The 19,324-nt window shown below is 34.5% G+C and overlaps 1 protein-coding gene across 1 annotated transcript; it reads right to left on the reverse strand.

Moving 5' to 3' along the window:
• Positions 1 to 17,271: 17,271 nt before the first annotated feature.
• On the reverse strand, positions 17,272 to 18,792 carry LOC107898118 (7-deoxyloganetic acid glucosyltransferase). Its single transcript, XM_041091428.1, has 3 exons — positions 18,415 to 18,792; positions 18,287 to 18,367; positions 17,272 to 18,150 (listed from the first exon to the last, which is right to left on the reverse strand). Exons 1-3 carry the CDS (start codon positions 18,790 to 18,792, stop codon positions 17,272 to 17,274), a joined length of 1,338 nt encoding a protein of 445 aa, XP_040947362.1.
• Positions 18,793 to 19,324: the final 532 nt, after the last annotated feature.

Genomic DNA, 19,324 nt, shown 5'->3' on the forward strand with positions numbered 1-19,324 from the left:
ATCGATTTCTGAATCTCAAACAATCCTCAGCATCAACTAAAAACTCCGAATCAACATTTAAGTCACACTGAGCTCGTTTTGCAATTAAATCATTATCGACTTTCTGAGCTTCACAAATCTGTTGAATAAATAACGTTTTTGCTTTCAACTCAGCTACTATCGCACCATCATCAGGCATAGCCATATGTGTGTTCATTGCACGCAAAGCAAATAGTGATTTTCGACTTAGGGCATCAGCAACAACATTAGCCTTGCCCGGGTGATAGTCAATCACAAGCTCGTAATCTTTCAGCAATTCTAACCATCGGCGCTGTCTCAAAGTCAAATCTTTCTGAGTCATCAAATATTTCAGGCTTTAATGATCGGAATAAACATGACATTTTTCGCCAAACAGATAGTGACGCCATATTTTTAACGCAAACACAATAGCGGCCAATTCCAGATCATGCGTCGGATAGTTCTTTTTATGCGGCTTTAACTGTCTCGAGGCATAGGCTACAACTTTGCCTTCCTGCATTAAAACACAACCCAAACTATTTAAAGATGCATCACTATAGATAACAAACTCTTTACCCGATTCGGGCTGAACTAAGACTGGAGCTTCGGTCAAAAGAGCTTTCAACTGATCGAAACTTTTCTGGCACTTTTCTGACCACTCAAACTTAACGTCTTTCTGTAATAGTTTGTCATCGGGGTTGCAATCATAGAGAATCCTTTTACGAATCGTCTATAATAACCAGCAAGTCCCAGAAAACTTCGAACTTCTGAAACATTTCTCGGAGGTTTCCAATCAAGTATAGCCGAAATCTTGCTCGAATCAACCCGAATACCTAATGCCGATATAACATGGCCCAAGAAACTGACTTCGCGCAACCAAAACTCACATTTACTGAATTTTGCATACAACTGTTTATCTCGTAAAGCCTGTAACACAAGTCTCAAATGTTCGACATGCTCTGCCTCATCACGGGAGTAGATCAAAATATCATCTATGAATACTACTACAAACTGATCTAGATACTGTCTAAAGATCCGATTCATCAAATCTATGAAAACAGCAGGTGCATTAGTAAGTCCAAAAGGCATAACAAGAAACTCATAATGTCCGTACCTCGTTCGAAAGGCAGTCTTTGGCACATCAAAGTCTTTAACTCACAACTGATAGTAGCCTGATCTCAAATCTATCTTCGAGAATACAGTAGCCCCTTTCAACTGATCGAACAAATCATCAATCCATGGTAATGGATATTTATTCTTTATAGTCACCTTATTGAGCTGTCGATAATCAATGCACATTCTCATCGTTCCATCTTTCTTTCTCACAAATAGAACTGGTGCCCCTCAAGGGGAGAAACTCGGTCGTACAAAACCTTTATCAGTCAATTCTTGCAACTCTGCTTTCAATTCTTTTAATTCGGTCGGTGCCATACGGTACGAAGCTATTGAAATTAGAGTCGTCCCCGGTACTAACTCAATACCAAACTCTACTTCTCGAATAGGTGGTAAACCCGGTAATTCTTCAGGGAACACATCTGGATACTCACATACAACATGTACTGATTCAATCTTCTTTTCTATCACTTTACCATCAAGAACATATGCAAGATAAGCTTCACAACCTTTTCTCACATACTTCTGAGCCAACATAGAGGATATCACTGCCGATAAACCATTTAGATCATTAGATTCAATCTGAATAATCTCGTCATTCAAGCACTTTAAATCAATAGTCTTCCTTTTGCAGTTAACCACAGCATCGTGTAAAGTCAACCAGTCCATACCCAAAATTATATCGAACTCGTCAAATGGCAACAACATTAAATCAGCCATAAAACACAAATCTCGAATCATCAACGGACAATTCTAACATACTTTTTCAACCAACACACATCGGCCTAGGGGGTTTGATACTCTAATCACAAATTCAGTAGAATCAACAGGCAAAGTCTTACTGAATACTAAAGTTTCACACACATATGAATGAGTCGAACCAGGATCAATCAGTGCAATAACATTAGTATCGTAGAGAGTGAAAATACCAGTAATGACGTCTGGGGATGAAGCCTCCTCACGTGCGCGAATGGCATATGCTCTGGCAGGTGCACGAGCCTCAGATCGAACTGTCGTGTCCTTTGTCCCTCTCTAACTACCACTAACATTACCCGTATGCCTGGGTGGTCTACCTCGTACTAACACATTATTTGGTCTGGTACTCTGTACAGTATTTTACTCGGCCACCATCGGAGACTCTCGAATAAAATGATCCTTTGATCTACACTTAAAACAAAATTGATCATGAAATCTGCAATCTCCTTGATGCCATTTACCACAATGCTTGTACTCTGATCTATTTTGTCGAACATTACCCACACTAGCAACTGAAGTAGCTCGTGAACTCACAGGGGGTCGATCTCGTATAGAAAGCCCGACAGTAGCCTTAGATCGGCTACTAACATCTCTGAATTTTTTTGTTGCCGTCTGAAAAGTTTTACTCGCTGATCTCTTGCGAAAATCACTAGCTTTAAAATCGACCTTTCTTTTCTCTTTGCGGAGTTCTTCAGCCTTGCAAGCTCGCTCGACGAGTACTACGAACTCTTTTATTTCGAGTATGCCGACAAGCAATTTTATGTCTTCATTCAGCCCTTCCTTGAATCTTTTACACATAGCAGTCTCGATCGCAACACACTCTCGGGCATATCGGCTGAGTCTTACAAACTCACGCTCATAATCAGATACGGTCATACGACCCTGGTTTAGCTCGAGAAATTCTTTGCGTTTTTGATCAATGAATCGCTGACTAATATACTTTTTACGAAATTCTGTCTGAAAGAAATCCCAAGTGACACGCTCTTTCGGAACAACCGAAACTAGAGTGTTCCACCAATAGTAAGCTGAATCCCGTAACAAGGATATACCACATTTTAGGCACTCATTAGGTGTACAAGATAATTCATCGAAGACACGAATGGTATTATCGAGCATAAATTCAGCCCGTTCAGCATCATCACTAGCTGTGGCCCTAAATTCTTCAGCTCCGTATTTTCTTATTTTATCAACAGGAGGTTTATTCAATCTCATAGGATCGATGGTCGGAGGTACCACAGGCATCGGAAGTGGGTTAATCGGGGTCGGAGGTTGTTGAACAGCCGGATTTGTCTGGATATATTGAGTAAACCATTCATTCATCATAGTATAAAAGGCTTGTTTAGTCTCATCACCATGGTTACTCGTATTCGGTCGAGAATCAACCGGCTCCGTCTCTTGCACGGGAGCAGGTGCTACACTCTCGACATCTTCCGCTACAGTTCGATCGTGATCCATTACTATACAAAAAAACACATTTTTTTAGATGTCAGAAGTCATCACACTATCTCAGTATAAATTATGACATGTATAACTAGACTCATACACGCTACGTTAGTCCTAGAATCGACTAAACCGTAGCTCTGATACCAATAAAATGTAACACTCCTAACCCGTATACGTCGATAAATTAGGGTTACGAAGCGTTACCGGATAAAACACAACTTAACACAGACATTCAGTAGAATTCAAAATTTTTACTTTAACCTTTTATAACAAAACATAACTTTTCAGTTCAGTTAAACCGTAAGAAAAATAAACTAGTTTCATTTGGTTATTAATTACATATATATACACAGTACATTAAAGTACGACTCTCAAAATATTATCTAGCCTATAGATGCCATAAGTTAAAATTTAAACATTTTAATACCGAGATAGTAGATAGAGTGATGATCTTCGCTAACGATCCCCGAGTCTACAGCTTGGTTTTTTTATCTAGAAGAAAAATGGATAAAAACAATCGAAGTAAGCTTTTATAGCTTAATAAGTTTATAGCATATCTAAAAATACATATAAACGAACATATGTATAAATATTATATGCTTATAATCAAATTACAGACATAATCATTAATTGCATATACTGATTTCTGATATACTTATCATTTGCATTTCATCGAATGCATATATATGATCCTTCAAATACATATGTCAAAAGCTTATATTTTTACTTATCAACTACATAAACCAAATGCACATCTATACTTTTAATCCACATGTGCCGAATGCATACATGTATATTCAATAATTTTCTTAACAACCAATATATGTGCCTATTCACTCAACACAGAGATCCAAACCTTTATATGCTCATCAAATACATATAGACAAATGTTCATATACTTATCCATTATATATATAACCCAAAATATTATATATATCACATGCATATAATCAATTAATTTAACATATTCGCCGGCACTTAGCCTGCTAGGCTTATAGCCTGATTCAGATCACCGGCACTTAGCCTGCTAGGTTTATAACCTGATTCAGATCACTGGCACTTAGCCTGCTAGGTTTATAACCTGATTTAGATCACCGGCACTTAGCCTGCTAGACTTAAAGTTCGAATTATTTCACTGACATTAACCTGATAGGCCCTGAGCCTGAAAATCTCAATTTACAGAAGTTGAAATTCATATTTAAACTATATTTGTATATATAATATCCATACATAAAAATTCAGCTCAATAATTTATAAACTATATATTTAAACCACATAGATATATAAAGATCAAATACCAAATTCAGCTAAATAATTTAATTATACATCCGAAAGCTCGCATATATATATAACTTAATAAATTAAATTCTACTACTAAAATCTTATCATTCAACTTATATCATACCTTAACTAATATTCATTTACTAATCGAATCACTTAAATACATATATATTTCATAACCTTAAAAATCAAATCAAAGAAAATATATCATACATTCGAACACCTTATAGATAATCTAACTAACAATTTCATACCTTTAATTCAAAACAAGAACTTATACATGTATATACATACATATACTTACATAACATTCATACCTTTAAATATATTCAAGACTTATTTATGAGTATAAATATATATTCCAACTCACATATATATATAACATTCCTACCTTTAACCAATTCCAAGGTTTTATACATGTATATGCTCATATATATATTCGAACCTTATGTATACATATATATTATATATATACCTTTGATTAAAAACAAGAATTTATACATATATATATTCGAACATGATACATATATATATTTTCGAACATGATACATATATATACATATCATTCATACTTAAACCAAATTTAATCCATATACCTTCAATTTTAGCTCATCAAAATACAATAGATATACATGCATATATACTGATTTAATAACATCAAATTGCTAATAGACTTACCTCGGATATCAGCGGACAAGATCGACTATTCAATTACTTTCGTTTTCCCCCTATCCAAATCTGTTTTCTTCGTTTCTTGATCTAAACATAATCAAATTTAACCTTTTTATTCATCAAAACATTCAATTTAGTCCAAAAATACATAAATGGGCAAATTACTATTTTGCCCCTAACATTTTACACTTTTTTGCAATTTAATCCTTTTTGTACAAAACACAAAATACACAAAATTTGCCCACACTAAGCTAGGGCCGAATATTCCTTGTCTTCATACAAGTCCACACATTTCATTTATTTCACATTTTAATCCCTCAAGAATTCATTTTCACAATTTAGCTCTAATTTCTCAAATTCATTAAAAATTCAAAGACAAAATATGTTAATCTATCACATTTCTTTCATTTTTCATCATCAACTATCACAATGTTCAAGCATTCGTCAATGGCACATTTCAAAATCATCAACAATTCACAAAATTAAGACATGGGTTTTGAAGTATTCAAAGCAACGATATCAAAAACATAAAAATTATCAAAAATCGAACTAAATCCATACCTTAATCCAAACTTGAAATTGCCGAACCCTTAACAAGGTAAATGACTTTCTTTTCTTCTCACATTCGGCCAAAAAGATGAATAACATGCATGGCTTTTATTTTATGTTTTATTATATGAACATATTTAACTAATTTACAAAACTAACCTTAATGATTTTACTTTAAAAATTAGCTAACCATGTCCATAAAAGTCCACTCAAAATTTCAATGGTATAATATCAACATAAGGACCCCACATTATAAAAGCCATAGCAATATAGCACTTTAACAAATTGTTAGCCACTTTTGCATTTTACGCGATTAAGTTCTTTTATAAAATCGAGCACACAAACGATAAAATCTTCACACGAAATTTTCACACAAATAAATTCACACATAATAAATAGATAAAATAATATTAAGATATTTTTCAAACTCGAATTTGTGGTCCCGAAACCACTATTCCGATTAGGGTCAAAACCGGGTTGTTACAGTGTGAATATGAAAATTTACATTAAATAGGTGCAGGGGTCACTCGGCCAAGCCACATGCTCGTGTGCCAAGCTGTGTGAAAAATCCTGAGCATTCTGTTTTAAATTTTAAAGATGCAGGGGACACACGGCCAAACCACACGCCCATGTGCTAGGCCGTGTGTTTGAGACACACGCCCGTGTCTTTGCCCGTGTGGACAAAAATATGTCATTTTCAAAGCCACTTTTCTCACCCAATTAGTCTTCTACCTACATAAACACTTTAACACATACACAAGCCAATCCAAGACATTTAAACTAAGCCAAAAATCAAGTCTTATGCATGACATATTACTTCATAAATCCATATATCCAAACTTACCTATTTGACCGATTTAGACATACTTATGAAATTTACTATCAATTGTCCATACTTAACACTCATATCAAACATGACATTATCTCATATGTATATAAAAACACATTAATCACAAGCCATACCAATGGCTAATTACAACCAAAACATTTATAAGCCAACATTAGCTATTTAAACCTATACATGCCATTATAACGAAAAATTAATTTAATATTTATACCGAAATGAACTGATGGTTAGTGTGATTTGTCTCCGACCAGCTTCCAACCTTAACGAGCTTCTGAACTACTATAAAACAGAGAAAATAAAACAGAGTAAGCATTTAATGCTCAGTAAGTTCGTGTAACAGGAAATAAACTTACCATTCATTTATATTTAAGGTAAGCATACAAAATGCATCCAAGCAATTTGGCTAATAACCTAAACACACAACTTCATCAACATGTTAATCATGTATTTCATGTGAATATCAAGAATCAGGGATGAGCTCATCAAATATCAAATTTTCATGTGTTTTTAGGTGTATACAGGTAATATCTTATTCTAAATTCATCTTCACTTATATCAGAACTTTGTCTATTGAACCATTTGAAATATCGATGGGTACACGGTAATACACACGAAGTGTATGAATCTGTAATCTGTCAATTCATATTTAGGAGTGCTCGTTAGAGCATTAATCGGGAAGCCCTCTCTCGAGCCATATAATAGGAACCTCATGTGAGTTATGTAATGGGAAGCTTATCCGAGCTATATCACGGGAAGCTCATACGAGCCAATAACAGGTAGCTCCGAAGAGCCATTAAATAGGAAGCTTCGGAGAGCCATTAATCAGGAAGCTTACAAAGAACCTTTAATCGGTAAGCTCACGAAGAGCCACATAATGGGATGCTCATAAGAACTGCGGTGTGTCCACAACACATGTAGGATCACAACCAATCGGGATACTCCGAAGAGCTATTAACGGGAAGCTTGCAAGAACCATATAACGGGAAACTCGAGAGGGCTAATAACGGGATGCTCATAAGAGCTTACAATGGGACGCTCTTTCGAGCTGTGGTGTGTTTGCAACATATCCAGGACCATAACCAATTCGAGAATCTTATATCCATCGAATTTCATTTATTCAAACGGGACTTAACATTTATCGGGCTTTGTCAGATATGTAATCAATTTCATATACATGACAATTACACAATTCATATATATATACAACATTCAATTTCAAACATATAAATGTACACAATTTAATTACACAAACTTACCTTGACAAGTGTTCTTTGATTTGTTGTCTACTAGTCTGACAGTGTCTCTTTTCCTCGATCTAATTTCGTATTTTGTCTATCCGAATCTATTCGAGTAAATTTAACTTAATTTAATACAATTCATATTCAATTTAATCCAATTCACATCTTAGGCAAAATTAATATTTTGCCTCTATACTTTTATTTAATTACAATTTCGTCCTTAAGCTCAGAAAATAAAATTCATGCAATTTAACCCTTATTCCAAGCCTAGCCAATTTTTACATGTAACATTAATAGCCCATGTATTTCACAAAATTCAAAATTTTTACATGAATTTTACATCTTTTCAATTTAGTCCCTAAATTACAATTTCATCAAAATTCACTTTACAAAAGTTGTTTATCTATCAACAACCTTTCATTTTCTACCATAAAGATTCATAATTCAACTATATTAACCCATGGTAAAACCTTAGTAGTTTGATAACTTTACAAATTAATCCCTGAGATAGCTAAATTAAGCTATTACGATCTCAAAAATATGAAAATTATTAAAAATGGGACAAGAAAACATACCTAATTAAGCCAAAATAGCTTGCTTGAGTTCTCTTCTCTTATATAGGATTTCCATGTATTTTTATTTGGGAAAGATGATAATATGATGATATTTTTATTATTTTATCATTTATCATATTTTATTATTTCACTTTTAAATTTAATCATTTTCTTTAATTAATTTTCCATGGATGAATCATCATAATTATCTACTAACCCTTCTTAATGGTCTATTTTCCATATAAGGACCTCCAATTTTAAATTCCATAGCTATTTGATACCTATAGCTATTAGAACTCAACTTTTGCATTTTATGCAATTTGGTCCTTTAACAAATTAGACATGTAATCGGTAAAATTTTCTTAACGAAATTTTTATACGACATTCCTATCATAGTTTAGACCATGCAATAATATTAAAATAATTTTTCTTACGGACTCGGATTTGTAGTCCCGAAACCATTATTTCGATTTTACTGAAAATGGGTTGTTACACTATCAGACTACTCATCACGCATGTCATACAGTGATTTCCTTTTTTATGCCCTGTCAAGTTTCCCTGTTCACTGTCCTAGCGATGTAACAGCCCAGTTTCATAAAATAGAAACAGTGGTTTCAGGACCACTAATCTAACGAGTAAATATTTATTTTATTACTACTTTAATATCTACAGTATATTAATAGGGTCGTATAAAAATTTCGTGAAGATATTTTGACGTTTGCATGCTTAATTAAGTGAAAATGACTAAATCGTAAAAGGTGTAAAAATGAAGTTGTAGTAGCTAAAAGTATCATTTAGCTATGAAACTTTAATGTGAAAGGACTTAGATGGTAATTAGACCATTATTACTGTTAGTGGACAAAGATAGGAAAGGAATTAATGTTTTAATTAGTTTTAACTAAAGGTTAATAAAGTAATTTAATAAATAACTAAGGTAAAATAGCCTAAAATGAAGATATCATCTTCTTTAGTGAGATGCTCCACCAAAATTAGGAAGAAAACCCTTCCATTGTTGCACCTTGAACATTCAGCTAGCTCTCTCTTTCATGAAAGTGTAATTTTTCCTGTTTTTAATGATTCTTATGTTTTCAGGATCATTGTAGCTTAACCTATGTAGTCCAGGGACTAATTTGCAAAATTGTTAAAGGTTTAGGGTTTTCCATGAGCATGTTCGTATGATTCTTGAAATTTAATGAAAGATTATGAGTCCTTGTTGTTAAAAAAACAAGGTTTAGGGACTTATTTGTAAAAGTAGTAAAATGCCATGGTAAAATTATGAAATGATGATTTGTATGGATTGATATAAGTCCCTAGGTAATTCTGCTAGCATGAAATGTGGATGAAATTATATTAATTTCAATTTATGAGTTTTAGGATTGTTGTAAAGAAGTTAAAATATTGGGGGAAAATATAAATTTGCAAAAGTATGAATTTTGGATTATTTGAATAGCATGAGTATTAAATGGACTGAATTTTCTTATTTAAATCAAGATAAACCTCGTAAGAATCTAGATCGAGGAAAACCTAAAGCCTCAGATTAGTTGATCTTATTTCGACATCTTTGTAATTGAGGTAAGTTTATATGTTTAAATAACGATTTAATGTTATTTTGATTCATATATTATTGTGCTATCTATGATGTAAATAACTTTGGAAATCCAACGATGTCACAACGATGATCGAGCCCCGTTTGAACCTTAGGAATATATAGGATACAAATGACATGTCATTAGGGTTACCATGTTTCGGGTGCTAGTCTTGAATGTTCTACCGATGGCTAAGGTCCTACATTTGTTGGATATGCTCGTTAGCTTGTGTGAGCGGCATTGTGTAACTACATTTTGACTATCAGCTTGTGTGAGCAGACCTATTTTACAGCTTGTGTGACCTACGATGTAAAAATGAAAGGAATGGTTTCGACCACATGTTTAGCACACTTTGTGCAAGCTTTCCTGCGTATTTGATGTTATTCTAAATGGTTCAACGGGCATGAAAAGGGAAGGAACGATAAGTGTTCCAATTGACTTGTTATGATCCTATGGAAAGGTATGAAATGATACTGATCAACGAATGTATATCTATGTTTATGAAAAGTATGAATTCAATGGCATTATGTTCATGTAAATCTACCTTACCATGTGATAATTCAACTGAGTTATGTGTTAAAGCACTAACATATATTGTTAATGATGCTTAGGCTTGTGCCAAGCTTATGTTGTATTGAGTCATGTTTAAATTATAAGGTTTTGCATTGAAATGGTAAGTTGCATTCATGATTTACGAACTTACTAAGCATTATATGCTTACATAGTTTTCTTTCATATGTTTATAGATTATCGGAAGCTTGACCGGTCTAGAAGCTCGTCGGAAACCTATCACACTATTCGATGATTATATCGATAGTTTTTGATGTTTTGATCAAAGGTATAATAGCAGGTATAGGTGGACTTATGTTTAAAGTTTGGGTTGAATGCTAAATGTTAATTTTGGTATGTATATATATTGGTTGTTTGGCACCATTTGGAAATGCTTGGTTTGTGTCACTTGGGTGATTTTGATGTATGTGAGTAATGGTCTAAATGGTAAGTTTATATTGACATGATATTGGTCAAGTATGGTATGTCTTGAAATGTAGTAATGTGTTCAAATATGCATAAGTTTAAGTATGTTTGTTTGATTGTGATTGAGGTTTCTATATGGCATATTGGTTGAATGGAATTTAGTCTAATGAATTGGTCATTTTGTGCATGTTTTGGTATGTTTTAAAGCTTTGATCAAGGGTGCAAATGGCTTGTAGGTTCATGCTTGAAATAGGTGATGGAAATGACTTAATTTTGGCCAAATTCATGTCCACACAACCTAAGACACAAGCATGTGTCTCAATCGTGTGTGACACACGGCCATGCGACATGGTCGTGTGTCCCTTGTAGGTTTTAAAGGTTACAGCTCAGGCAGTTACACGGCCTAGCACATGGCCTGGCACACGGGCATGTGATGCCATTTCGAAAGTTACAAGGCCTGTCACATGAGCGTGTGGCTTGGCCGTGTGACCCAACTCAAAGAGTTAAATGGGTACGAACACGGGCTGGGATACCACCGTGTGTCCCTATGTTGATTGTTACAAGGCCTGAGACACGGGTGTCTGTCTCAACTGTGTAGTACGGGTTAAGGGTGTTACTTGTGACCCATTTGGCTGAAACGGGCCTTGGAATGAAGATATAAATGCCCAATTGACGAGGAAGCAAAGGTCGAGTGATGTACAAGGTTCCTAGGACGTCAAGGCATTGAAAGAATGACACAAGGCAGGAATTTGGTGTCATGTTACGCCACACAAGGGGTGTAGCGCGAGACAAGACCGATGTGCTACCCAAGTATGTTTGGGATATTTTTGTCTGCACAATCAAACTTATTTGAAGACCTATGACGTGCTGAAGACTTAATTTGGGCTACCAACACCATTATAAATAAGACATTAGGGGTTGAATGTAATCAAGTCGTCCTAGACGCCTTCAAAAACCCTCGTAGTTTAGAATTAGTTTTAGTTTATTTTCTTTTTGACCTTTTAAATTCTTTTTTCTTTTTGACCTTTTAAATTCTTTCTTGTTTTCCTCTTAAAATCAATTTTGATTCAAGAGTTTGTTTTTTTTAAATTAAAGTATTCAGTTTCTATTTACCTTTGCATTTTTTTATTCGTTATTCCAATCGAGAGATTTGCTACTCCGTTCCCCATTTGATATTCAATCCATGATTATTCAAATATATTTTCTTCTCTAAATCGATCATGTTCATATGTTCTATTCAATTAAAGTTTAGATTATGAATAACATGAGTGACTAAATCTGTTTGGAGAGGTTAACGAATGGAAGGAGATGTGATTAACGGAGGATTTGGGGTTTCCTGAGAACGATTAGTTGGTATAAATTACGTGTTCTTAAACTATTAGGCTTGACAACCCTAATAAGTTATCATAGGCTATACGAGGTCGAAAGATAAGTTGAACTGAGTAAATCGTAATTTATTCGGGTTGCGGAAGTGAGATTTAGAGATAAACGAGTATCAACCAATCGATTAGTTAATTAGAGGTCGAGAGGTAATAATTGGTTAATTGATTACTAATCCATTCTAAATCCCTAATCCGAAGTTAGTTACAGACCTTGAAGTGAGTTAATCTTCCTGATTGGTTTATTGATTTAGTTCGTTTATTTATTTCTCATTATTTATTTATTTATTTCTTTTTATTCGTATTAATCTATTTTATGGTTAATCGTAATATAAGAAATAATTACTACTACTTAAACTTATTACTGTAAAAAAATGTTTTCATTATTTATTCCATCTTTTCTTGGGACGATCCCCGAAATACTTCTGGTATTTCATTGTACAACTATATTACAATTTGACCAATGCACTTGCGAATACCGCCATTATTATTATTATTATTTTTACTTTTGGTGTTATATTTATTCTAGAAACGATAGTGCATTTATAGGCGGACAACACCCTGAAGAACCACTAGATAACTGTTCCACAATGCCGCCAAACTCCCTTGAATCCCATAACAATCTGCCCATTCCTCTATTATGCCAATTTCTCTTATCTTTATCTACCCCGTCAAAATAACTCCCTCCGAACTCTGCATTTTATAACACGCATTTCATGCATAACATTATGCTTATCACTATAACATATAATACACCACTAATCTATATGTCATTACTCAACCACATTTGGCACCCAGAAAACATACTTGGAAGCACCCATATATTTTCACAACTTTATGCATGCATAGCATACTCATTAATCGTGATCACAAACAACCATGAAATTCAAATATAACTCATCGCAGACATACGAACATAACATTTCAACACAACAACGTAGAAAAACACCCGAGTGGAGTACATAAACTCACCTTAAATCCTTTGTTTTCACTAGCTTAGCTTGTCCAAACGCCAGAGCCTCCTTTGTCCTGGTAGCTAAGCATGACAACACATACACCAATTGAATCGAAGGTACTTAACTCAAAAACCCAAAAACCTAGTATCTTATAGGAGCTTTTCAACTATTTTAGAAATCTTTTTTTTTTCAATTTCACGAATGCAGTGAGATGTAGAAGCTTACCAACTCATTAGGTTCTCTACTTTCCAGGCTTGATCCTCATGATCATTTCCCCATGCAAAAATTTCTTCAGCTTTCTATTGTTCGGAGCAACCGAAGAAGAAGATGCAGAAGGAAAAGAAATGTAAACAAAAATTGAGAAAAATTTTCTATCAGCTAAATAAGGCTTCTTACTCATATATGTAACCCTTCTTGCACAGCCACTAACCCCACTTAAGCCATCCATTGGCAATCATTTTGTCTCCCACTAAGGAACCAACCAGTTCTATTCTAACTGAACCAGAATTGAGACTCAACTATTTACCAATCAGCCTCCAAAATTTCCAAGTTTTCTATTAGAGCCCGCTGATCCCTCAATTTCTTTCAATTTACTACCAATCCTCCTAAATTTCAGACTTTACTGAAAACAGGGTGTGACATCTTTTGGCTATTTTTCAACTATTTCAGCTAAGAACATTGAGAGGTGGACATCAACAAGAGACTCGAATAGGTGCATTAGCTTGGTTAGTCTCATTCGCACAACCGAAGGAATGCATGCTAGGATTATTAACAACGATTTTAGGGCCCGAGACCAAATCGTGAGTGTTGTACGGGACATGGGTTGGAGGTTTGTGGCCTAAAATGGTCTCCCTCAAGTAAACAATTGGCAAGTGGAGATGATAACAACATGCTTTTAATTTGGGACAGATCCATGGCCTCTTCTAATACAACAACTCCATGGCTACACAGGCAGGAAGACCACACTGCTAAGGTGAAAGCCCTTGCTTGGTGTCTGTTACAGGGGAGCTTGTTAGCCTTGAGCGGTGGCAAAAGTGATCGGTGTGTTAGGTTCCGTAATATGCACATTGGCACTTGCTTGAAATCAGTCGACACCAATTCACAAGTGTGTGCTCTTCTATTGAATAAGCATAAGCCTGAACTGCTTAGCACCCATGGTTTTATAGACAATTAACTCATTTTATGAAAATATCCAACCATGACAAATATGGCAAAGCTCCATGGCCACACATCCAGATTACTTTACATTGCTGAAGTAATTTAAGGATTCAATTTCTTATATATTATGCAAAATAGGGATTTAGTTTCTATTTTGTGTAGCTCATTCAAATTTGGCATCTTTGGTTACAGAGTCCAAATGGATGTATGGTGGTGACTTCCAGCAGTGGACGAGACACTACAGTTGTGGAATGTGCTTGAGACTCCTAAACTAGTTGCTCGACATGAATCTAAATTGAAACTTGAGTCATTTCCTAATGTTGCTCGTATTTGATAAGCATGCAGCTAGTGGTGGAGCCAAAAAATAATTTTTTTGTCAGAATTAAATTGTATATTTTTACTATAGTAAAAATATAATTTCACCATTTTAATAGTCTATATTTTTATAATATTTAAAAGATTAAATTTAATTTTTATCATTTTTGGAGGGGGCAAAGTACAATTTTACCATTACTAATTTAAAATTTTATAAATTATAAAAGATTTAAATGAAAATTATTCTATTTTAGGGGTAGAGTACTGCGAGCCCTCTAACTCCTTGACAGCATGCAACTTTCATTTACAGAGACGAATTTGCAATTGCACCGTTGTAACTCCTATTTTCTTTAGTATTATGTAATTAATTATAATAAATTCAATAGATTTGAGTTCTTTTTCTTTATTCCTTCTTTGAAATTTCAATTAGTATTTAACTTTTTAAATTGTGTTAGTACTGTTAGGATATTACTAGCATTTCATATAATAAGGCACTTTTGATAATGAAAATGCAGATAAATCATGAAAGAAAAAAAATATTTATAAGAACTTCAACTTACCAATGGGATTAAACAAGGACTTTTTTTTCAATTTTGCGTTAACCAGGCAACTTGGAGCAACCTTGAGGGAAAATAAGTTTCGAAACCACTCTATATACTGTAGGCTCATAGGGTGAAAATGTCTACCTATATATGATACTAGTGAAGACAAAGTAAGAAACAGTTATGGCTATTGATTGTCCTATATGTACTTGTTTGTAGATCTCATTAATCTTCTTAACATGTAAAAATTTTAGTATATTAATTAAATAAATTATTTCAATTATGACATTTGATGGTTTTCCAAAAAAAAAAAAAATTTAAAATCTTTAAAGACGAATGAGAAAAATTATTAGGTGAAAGGATCTCTCATTTTTTATATCTAAGGAAATTTATCTTTCACAAAAAAAAATTGAAAAAACTTAATTCTTGTCAATTTTAGAAGTGAGTAACAAAAGACAATTAGCCATATTGTTTTTCCTACTTTTGATTGATATAATAAATTTAACCTTCAACAGTTACAAATTCTATCATTTAGGTCCTTATTCTAAAAAAAAAAAACCCCAACAAATTTATAATTAAGACCATATTGGCAGGATGCGTAAATGTTAATCGTTAAATTTGTTAAATTTTATAGAATTAGGACAAAATTAATAAAATTTGTAAATATTAAGGGCTATAATATAAAAAAATAGGATAAATTAAAAAAAGATCATTATTAATTATCCTTAGTTGCTCACTTTTGAAATTAAAAGAGATTAAATTACTCTGATGTTAAGAGAGACCACACAAGTCTTTTTACCAAAATATTATGAATTAATATCTTATTGACAAAATAACATTTTAAAACAAGAATTAAAGAAAGAAAATGAATAAAGATTTTTATTTTTAGAAAAATTAAAAATAAAGGTTATTATTCTATTCACTTCCAATATGGTTCATTAACTCTACAACTACAACTAGGAAATGTCTGTTTAGATAAAGTTTTACATATGACAGTGTTTTACACTACTTGTGGAGGTTAAAAGAAAAGTAACTTTTTATAAACATGCATGGCTTCTCCACAAGCAAACCAATTTTACATTCAGACCATGGTGTTATGGTTTTACCCACAACTCTAAACTTGGTCAAAGGGATTACAACTTTTAAATTAATGGCGAAGTTAAAATTAACAAAGTAAGCCTTGACTTTTTCAGATAAAAAAGAAAGAAAAAAGAGAACGGTGAAGTGACTTACTTGAAGAAAATATATGAAGCACAAGGTGTGGATGATATCAAACAATACATTGATACTTTAAACCTAAAGCAGTTTGTATGCTCTTTTGACCAAATGAAACCAATTTGTGTTCATTTGGTCAAAATAGCACGTTTGTGTTCACTCAACAAATTGGTTCAACACAACTTTATTTTAAGAAATGAACACAACGTTTTAGGAACTGAGATTTTCTTCTATACCTGCCGAAGGAAAAATGAGGATTAGGATACGAATAAGGGAGATGAGGCTTTTAAACAAGGCAGTCCTAACAAAGCTAGCACGACGCATAGTAAAAAAAAAGGCAGGGTTGGTTAATTGAACATACAATGGTGAAAAAGTATAGTCTATGGGAAAGAGTTACTGAAAAAAGGGACTATTGGTTTAAATACCATATATGCAGCACCGTTGGGTGTATTTGGCTTCAATATGCGTCCTTGGTGGGCAATAATACAGGATAGGAAACTAGGCAGCACATGGTTGAACTGTTTCAATGCACAAAAGGAGACAGAAAGAGCTAATGTTTAAAGAAGTCAGAAAAATCGTCCTACAGAACTTGTTTTCGTCTTTTTTTATCCAAAATTGGCCAATTTTCCTAATCATTTCAGAAACTGGTTCATTTTCCTAATTTTTGTTTAAAATTGACCTGAAAAATGGTTACCTCAATCTCTTCTATTAATGTTTTCCAGATTGACTGACATTATGTCTTGAATCATTTTGTCCAAGTTGCAGTAAGAAGGCCCACTTTCCTTGACACTCTCTTGAGCTTGCTTTGAAATCTCTTCCATTGACTTCATTATTTCTTCATTCTTCATTTCAATCACGTCCCTAACCATTTTTTCAACAATGGATCTATGACAACTATCTTTCATATCAAATCCCACTCTCCACACATGACTCACGCATCTGCTGTTGACATATTGATCCACAAATAGAGGCCAGCAAATCATGGGAACCCCTGCGTATATACTCTCCAAGGTGGAGTTCCAACCGATATGAGTCAAGAATGCACCCACAGCAGGGTTGGCTAAGACCTCTTCTTGAGGTGCCCAACTCACTATCGATCTCTTCCCTTTTGTATTGTCTTTCAGGTCCTCCAATATTTTCCTTGGATCATCCTCTCCAATAATGGCGTTGGACCGTATGACCCATAGAAATGGTTTCCCACTGTTAACCAAGCCATGCCAAAATTCAAGCATTTGGTCAAGGGTGAAGGTCACTACACTCCCAAAGCTAACGAACACAACTGATTTTGATGGGTGAGAATCAAGCCAAGTGAGGCAACCTTTTTCTTCTTGCCAAAAAATACTTTTTGTTGAAGCTAAAGCTGTTGGGTCGTCCACATTGGAGAGACAATGCAATGGTACGATAGTGCGAATTTTGGAGAAAATAGAAGCGCTTAGATATAAAGGGTGTTTCAAGTTGTTCGAACGTGTTGAGGATGAGAGCAGATGCTCGTCACATGGCCGAAGCTTGGGCGATGAAGAAGTCGTAGAGCAGATGATCGTCGGCTTTCTCAAGCCTACAAAAACTTGGAAGATCTCGATGTCGTAAAACACTCTCCAAACCAGGAATGCAAGTCACTAGCTTGTCCATGTCTTTATCTGCAACGTCAATGAAACATCTAAATAGCTTTGTCCTCTATTTGCTCTGCTAAAATTAACTATTTCCACTAACCTGGTAATGGGACTTCCCCTCCAATGAGGTTGGACAAGTGGAAGTAAGTCCAGGTGCAACAAGCACTGTAGGTGCGAAAAGCTAAAACAGGGATCCCAAATTCCTCACCAGCAGCAACAGCAGCAGACGATTATCCCATCAGCTATTATGCAGGTGGGAGGCCGCCCTGATTTAGATCTGAGAGAAACCAGCACCTCAACAACGGCAGGCTTAGCTGCATCCGTAAGAGAGATTAAATAATGAGCGATACTTTTTCCGGAGCGTGGAGAATCAGGTGGTATACCATCTGGGATTGTTACGAATTGAAATTTAGGGAAGCGGCGAGAGAAGGCGCGGATGTCGATAGAGGAAAGGAATGTATGGTGGAAGTATTCAGTGTTTAGGAAGGTGATTTGGAAACTAGCGTAGCTGAGAAGCTTTGCTAGCTTCAACATGGATTTGAGATGGCCTTGAGCAGGGATTGGCAAGATGAGGACATGAGGTGCTTCAGGTTCTGCTTTCTCCATTTCTGATAGCCAATTCGGGGACGAAAGTCTTTTGCCTCCTCCATATGCCCCTCTTCTTCAATTTAAGCCACACGTTTATATAAATATATATATATATATATTTGTTTGTATTTTTATTACTTAATTTTTAATTTTACATTAATTGTAAGATTAAAATTAGTAAAAATTTAAAATAATAGATTGGAATAATAAATAAGAAATTAAATCAATTTATTTTTTAATTAAAAAATATAAAAATAAAAGTAATGAAAGGGCTAATTTACCAAAAAAAACCAATTTTTTTTATAAAATTACCGAAATGGGCCGATTTTTTAATTATTTACCGGAATGGGCCATTTTCCCCGAAATTGCGTCTACGTCAGCGCGATGTCAGGGGACGTGACAGGAGGTCGCGTCCACATCAGCGCGACCTGCTGTCGTGGACGCGACCTCCTGTCACGTAGCGCGGTACGGGAGACGTGATTTTGACGCTGATTTTACGTTTACGTTTTATGGCTTTTAGGGTTTAGGGTGCAGGCTTTTTAGGAGTTAG

This window comes from Gossypium hirsutum, chromosome D04 (genome assembly GCF_007990345.1).
Source record: "Gossypium hirsutum isolate 1008001.06 chromosome D04, Gossypium_hirsutum_v2.1, whole genome shotgun sequence".
NCBI classification, from domain to species: domain Eukaryota; kingdom Viridiplantae; phylum Streptophyta; class Magnoliopsida; order Malvales; family Malvaceae; genus Gossypium; species Gossypium hirsutum.

Bases quoted from the DNA above. Each gene is read 5' to 3' on its own strand.
- LOC107898118 (XM_041091428.1), bottom strand. From the start codon at position 18,792: ATGGAGAAAGCAGAACCTGAAGCACCTCATGTCCTCATCTTGCCAATC. The intron at 18,368-18,414 runs GTCTGCTGCTGT...TCCCTGTTTTAG, and splicing joins TAATAGCTGATGGGATAATC to CTTTTCGCACCTACAGTGCT. The intron at 18,151-18,286 runs GTTAGTGGAAAT...TACGACATCGAG, and splicing joins AGGGGAAGTCCCATTACCAG to ATCTTCCAAGTTTTTGTAGG.